This window comes from Aegilops tauschii, chromosome 1 (genome assembly GCF_002575655.3).
Source record: "Aegilops tauschii subsp. strangulata cultivar AL8/78 chromosome 1, Aet v6.0, whole genome shotgun sequence".
NCBI lineage: Eukaryota > Viridiplantae > Streptophyta > Magnoliopsida > Poales > Poaceae > Aegilops > Aegilops tauschii.
Genome location: NC_053035.3, coordinates 418,092,176 through 418,098,175, shown reverse-complemented (window position 1 = coordinate 418,098,175; position 6,000 = coordinate 418,092,176). Strand labels below are relative to the sequence as shown.

General features: G+C 51.4%; 1 protein-coding gene across 1 annotated transcript; it reads right to left on the bottom strand.

Annotated features, from left to right (window-relative positions):
- Nucleotides 1-1,830: 1,830 nt before the first annotated feature.
- On the bottom strand, nt 1,831-3,829 carry LOC109752087 (WAT1-related protein At5g07050). Its single transcript, XM_020310954.3, has 5 exons — nt 3,525-3,829; nt 3,368-3,430; nt 3,153-3,269; nt 2,628-3,045; nt 1,831-2,544 (listed from the first exon to the last, which is right to left on the bottom strand). The coding sequence occupies exons 1-5, from the start codon at nt 3,716-3,718 to the stop codon at nt 2,167-2,169; spliced, it is 1,170 nt and encodes a 389-aa protein (XP_020166543.1). The 5' UTR covers nt 3,719-3,829; the 3' UTR covers nt 1,831-2,166.
- Nucleotides 3,830-6,000: the final 2,171 nt, after the last annotated feature.

Genomic DNA, 6,000 nt, shown 5'->3' with positions numbered 1-6,000 from the left:
CAAGTGTCATCTCAGTGGAGTCTGAATCCAACTCCACGTACCAGACACAACATTCTTGGGTGACGGCATACCCCTGCATTTTGTTGCACAGGCAGTATGTTCACCAAAGGAACTTTCTAAATGAATCTTTCGTGACGACTGTGCTTTTGTAGTGTGTACTTGCGTAACCATAGCACTCAGGAGCCTGCCACAACGTGCAACTTGATTCATGCCTATCCAGCTGCAGGCCATTTACTTGGTTGCCGCAAGGAAACCACCAACTCGTGTCTGTCAGTTACAACATTTGGGGGGTCCGAAGTCATTGATCTTGTAGTTTTCTTTTGGAGAAAAAACTATTATTATAGGGTTGTACACGCGGTAGAAAAATTACGCCAATCTGTTGAGATATGGTATGTGATATTGTTGGGTCAGTCTATAGATCAGGCCGGAAAAATAATAGTTTCAGTCGATTATGTCTGAACCGTTGGATCTCAATCCAACGTCATCCCATCTCGGTCCCGGAGTTACATGCCGGCTAAATAGCGAAGCCGCTTGGAATCTCATAAAATATGGAGTCTTACCTGCTCTATCTGACAACTCTCTCGTCAAGTCACCGTATGGTCATCTGATCAATGAGATAAAGAGGCTTAAGGCTGAGCAGGAGTTTGCTCCGCCTAGACTGCTGGATCCCAGAATAGGGTTTCACTGTCTAACTAAATATGCTCATACGGCTTGCAGCATCGCTTGTTGGTTCCAGAGAGGCCCCCTTTCATTCACGATCTTGTATTAGCATACTATAACTCTTCAGTGAAAATAGCAAGGACGCAAGGCCAAGTGTGGCATCTTGGAGGGTCCTTTTAAAGCAAGATCAAGCCAAGTGTGGTATCTTGGAGGGCCCTTTTGAAGCAGGATCTTAACAATGTGTGCAACCGAATAAAGGATACCAAGGTTCAGATTATACAAGAGTGGATTCTTAATAATCTTTTAAAAAATTATGATGTTGCCAAAAGAGGGGTATTGGGTAGTGTTTCTAGCCTTTTTCTTGCTTTCTAGTTTTTTTTTTGCGAGAAAACTTCTAATCTATTTAACTATCTTGGCAGTACAAAGAACACTAGAAATAATAAAAATTACATCCAGATCAATTGACCACCTAGCGATGACTACAAACACTGGAGCGAGCTGGAGACGCACCGCCATCATCGCCCCTCTTTCACCGGAGCCGGGCAAAATTCGTTGTAGTAAACAGTCGGAAAGTCGTCGTGCTAAGGCCCCACAGGACCAGCGCACCACAACGGTAACCGCTGCCGATGAAGAGAAGCGTAGACCCGAAGAATCTAACCTGTAGACACATGGACATAGACGCACCAAGACTAGATCCATGAAGATCCACCGAAGACCAACACCAACCGAATCCGACGAGACCCGTCGGAGATACACCTCCACACGCTTTCTGATGACGCTGTACGCACCGCCAAAACGGGGACTAGGCGGAGAGGACCTTATTCCAACTACAGTGAGCCGTCGCCGTCTCGCATCCCTGAGTAGGACACGGACCCTAATCAACCCTAAAAAAAGACCTAAAAACAGAGCAAGAGCCCTCCCACCGGAGAGGGCCGAAGTCCACCGCGCCTCCATGGCCTTAAGGTTGGCGGCGGTGCCGGCGGAAGGCGAGAAGACCCTCATCTTGGGAGGATCTTCTCATGAGGAGAGCTAGATGCAATCTAGCAGGAGGATTGAGTTTTGTAGTTAACCTTGTCTATATTTTGATAATGAGAAAATCACCATAGAACAAAGAACAATTGTTCTACGATCAGTGTTTAAAAAATAAAATAGGAAGGCCGCTTGGAATCTCATAACATTGATGCACTTATAATATTATAGACAAGTAAAGTGGAAAGGCAAATCACATCACTCTCCGAGATGGACAGAGATGTAGCAGTACTAATGACAAATAAGTGTAGCATATCGATCAATCACACATCGTAAAACAAAAATTCGAGCCACTAGCCCTTCTGGCGGCTAATGCTGGTGGGTCGTGTGCTTGGAAAGCAGAAATTTCACGGACAACAGCACGAGATTCCTAGCAGAAAACCTCCATTCCGACGGGGCCGTAGTGCGTGCGTCGTGGACGACGACGACCTACGTCTTCTCATGTCAAGGGCACAGATTATTGGAGTTCCCAGTCCATCAAACTGCACTGGCTGACCCAGCTCCACGTCCGTTGGAGGCCGACCTCATCCCATCATCATCTCCGGCGGCGGCAGCAGCTCCTTGCAGGACGCTCGCGCCGTCTGGTCCCTTGGAGGCCACCGGCAGCGCCGCCTTGGCGTCCGCCTCCTGCTCCTGCGTCTCCTTGTGCTTGCCCCAGAGCACGGCGTAGAGCCCGACCACGATCACCACGGCGCCCAGCACGGCCCCGAGGTATATCTTCTCGGACAGGATGAAGGACCCCATGACGGCCACGATGATCATCATCAGCGGGCTGAACGCCGACGCGAACACCGGCCCCGTCTTCTGGATCACCAGCCCCTGCACGTAGTACGCGATGCTCGACGTCACGATGCCCTGCAAAATACCAGCAAAACCGGTCAAGAACTGGTAATGGAAGAGATCATGGCCACGAAGTGGACAATGGTAAGTGGTCGTACTGCGTAGGCGGCGGCGAGGAGGTTCATGTCGAAGCCGATGGTCCAGACGGAGACGCGGCGCTCCATGATGAAGGTTACGGCGATGGCCTGGATGGTGCCGATGAAGCAGATGAGGGTGGTGAGGGAGAGCTGGGCAGTGTACTTCTTGATGGTGTGGGTCTGCAGGATGAAGAGCGAGGCCCAGGCGAGGGTGGCGATGATGATGAAGAGGGAGCCCAGGAACCACTCCCTCGCGGTGGGGTCGACGCCGGCGGCACCCGGGGCCTCGCCGCCGCTGGGCTGCGCGTGGCCGTTGGTCCATGGCAGGTGCATGAGGGGCCCCTTGTAAAGCGTCATGAGCATAGCGCCGGCCACCGTCACCACCGTTCCGAAGATCTTGGCCTGGCACCGCACCTTCTTCAACTCTATCTTCTCCATCCTATGTACCGAACATCATGCAAAATGTTAGCAATGGTTTCTCGTTCCATGTGCGCATGTATGCATATGATGCACGACATACAAAGTAAGCTGGTAGTGAAATTGTACCTGAAGATCACCGCCATGACGAAGGTCATCGCCGGCAGGATGTTGCTCATCGCGCAGGCGAACGTCGGGCCGGTGTACTTCAGCCCCACGTAGTAGAAATTCTGATCGATCACCGGTCTGCAGTAAAGAAATCAAGAACAGGGGTAAGATGGGCGTGTCATTTCAGACATGCATCTCAGATGATTTTTGCAGGTAGCTAGCTAGCATGCACTAACCCGAGCAGCGCAAGGACGAAGATTTGGAAGAAGATGGACCACGTCATCTTCGGCCTCACTTTCCTGCCATTTCATGTCAAGTTTCACAAGCTAGTTAGATAAAAAAATACCACCAATACATGCGTACACTAGTAATTGAGTAGCTAGCTAGCTATACCTCTCGATGAAGAGAGCGAAGGGTGCAATGGCGAGTGTGGCGAAGGCGTGTCGGTACACGACGAGCACGTAGTGGCTCATCCCGCCGTTGAGAGAGACCTTGGTAAGGACGTTCATGCCGGCGTAGCCAAACTGTAGGGAGATCATGGCGATGTATGGCTTGGCCTTGTCCATGAAACCACCACAGAAAGCCATGGCGATCGACCAAACTGTTCCTTGTTTCAACTTTCCCTAGCTAGATATATAGCAGCTTCTTGTTTTGTGAAAGGTGGCAATGGCAGGGTGTGTTCAGAACTCAAAGATCGAGTGAAGCAAGGGAGTGTGAGCTGAAATGGAAGAGGCTTGGCCACTATATATAGGGGTTAGGGGTGGGGAGGGGGGATAACTTGCACCATTATTTGGGTGACAGTACGTCTGAGTAACGTGGGTCCAAGGTGACGAGATGGCATCGTATATTCCAGAAGTGTAGCATGCAAGAGCACAGCGGATCCGATTCGAAATAAAACGCAAGCACAGCTGATCCGTTTAATTAGTGGCTGCCGAGTGGAATTCCTCCGGCCAATTTTTTAGGTTAAAAGAGGGAGCAGAAGAATCTTTTCTTGCTAATGGGCGCAACGTACGTGGAGCAGTGAAAACGTTTGTATAAGATTCTGAATGTGACGGCCTACTGCGTGCCTGAGCTTAGCTGAACTAACAGCGCATCCTCTCTCGTTTTTTTTTCGGGAAAGTAACAGTGCATCTGGTGCTTAATTAACTATGCAAAGCTTTAAGCTGCGTGATGATGATCAGCGTCATTTGTGTGGAATATGTATGGTGCTGCGTGGAGAATACTGGCACCGGCACGTGGCTTATGGTTAGTGGGCGTAGGCAGACCTCCAATACTTCCATATTTACAAAAGTTGCGGTTTTTCAGATTATACATTGAAGGTATGAATCCAGTGGACTTGAGGGGGCCAAATACTTTTTTTTCTCATCTCTAAGCCCTCTAAAAATAATTCTTTCATACATTTTCCTAAGAGCATCTCCAGCCCCCCCCCCCCCCCCCCACCACCCCAAGAAGCCCCCCGGACCACTTTTTAATCGCCGGCGGTAAAAAAAGTCCTAGCCATGCCCTAGACTCTCAATTTTCGCCGGATTTGCCCAGAACTAGCGCCGGCACTCCCTGGCCAAACCCAGCCCATCGAGGAGCACTTGGGGGCGGAGAGAGAAGATTTTGCATGCATTTGGCCCACAGTCAGCCTCCCACTCCCTCTCTTTTGTTCTTTCCCCACCAAATCACGCCGACGCCTTCGCCGTGTGCACGCTGGCCCTCGCCGTGCTCCTCGGGTCGCCCCCGCGAGCGAGTAGGGGGGAGCGGCGTCCCCGCCCGCGCACTCCACGGCTCCCGAGCCGCAGTTGCAGGTGGCGCGGGCGAACCGCCCGTCGGAGTTTCCGGCGCAGAGGGGGTGGCCGCCGTGCTCGCAGACGGATGACGCGGACGGGACAACGTGCAGGTCCTCAGGGGCGAGCGACGTGGTCCCGTGGACGAGCAGCTGGCGGAACCCCTCCTCGAGGCGCGCCATGGCGACCTACAACGCCGCCTCGACAAGCGGACCGGCCTCGCCGGCCTGGGCGCGAACGGGCGAGGAGGACGGCGGCGTGGAAGGAGGGCACCGTGAGCGCGGCCTGGGCGGCGAGCACGGCCGCGGGAGGGCGCGTCCTGCGAGCGGGAGGGTGTGGCCTGCGAGCGGGAGCGCGCGGCCGGCGAGTGGGCGAGGCCTGGGCGGCGAGCGCGACCTGGACGGGGTGGCCTGAGGGGGGTGCGACTGGGAAATTTTTGACCCCCCACGCTAAAATTTTCGCCGGCACAACCCCAAGCGGACGAAAAATTGGCTCCTGGGGAGGCAAACGGCTGGAGATGCTCTAAGGCTGGGGGCGCCACAGCCCCTATAAGCACACATAGCTCCGCCACTGTGAATCTATAAAATTTGGTAAAAAAAAATTATATGAACTTGTGCACCTGTGTGCTGCAAATAATAATTCTACGTTTATATGTAGCTATCTTCAGATCCTAGATAATAAGGTGTCTTCTTCCTGGCACGCACAAATTACTATCGAAGATGTTTGCTTCAAGTACACTTCACCACATGTGTGGCAACCGTGTATGGCTATTGTTGTTTCACCTCTGTTGTGGTATGCCACACTTCCTTAACATACATAATATGGCTCATCTGTCAGAGACTTGTATTTTTGCTAAATCCTGTAATAGTCGAGGCTATCCAATTTTTTGCACCACACTTTTTTTTCAGTACTAATTTTGTACTCTCTTGAAACAACCAAGTGTCGGTGCCCTTTGTACAAAACCCACACCTGACTCTCGAGAACATCAAAGTTTGTGTGAAAAGTAACATTAATGACTTATTACTTAGTTATTGGACCATTTTCAATATTATTTTTAGCTTGCTACTAAGAAATGAGAGAAAATTTTGCCAAAAAAG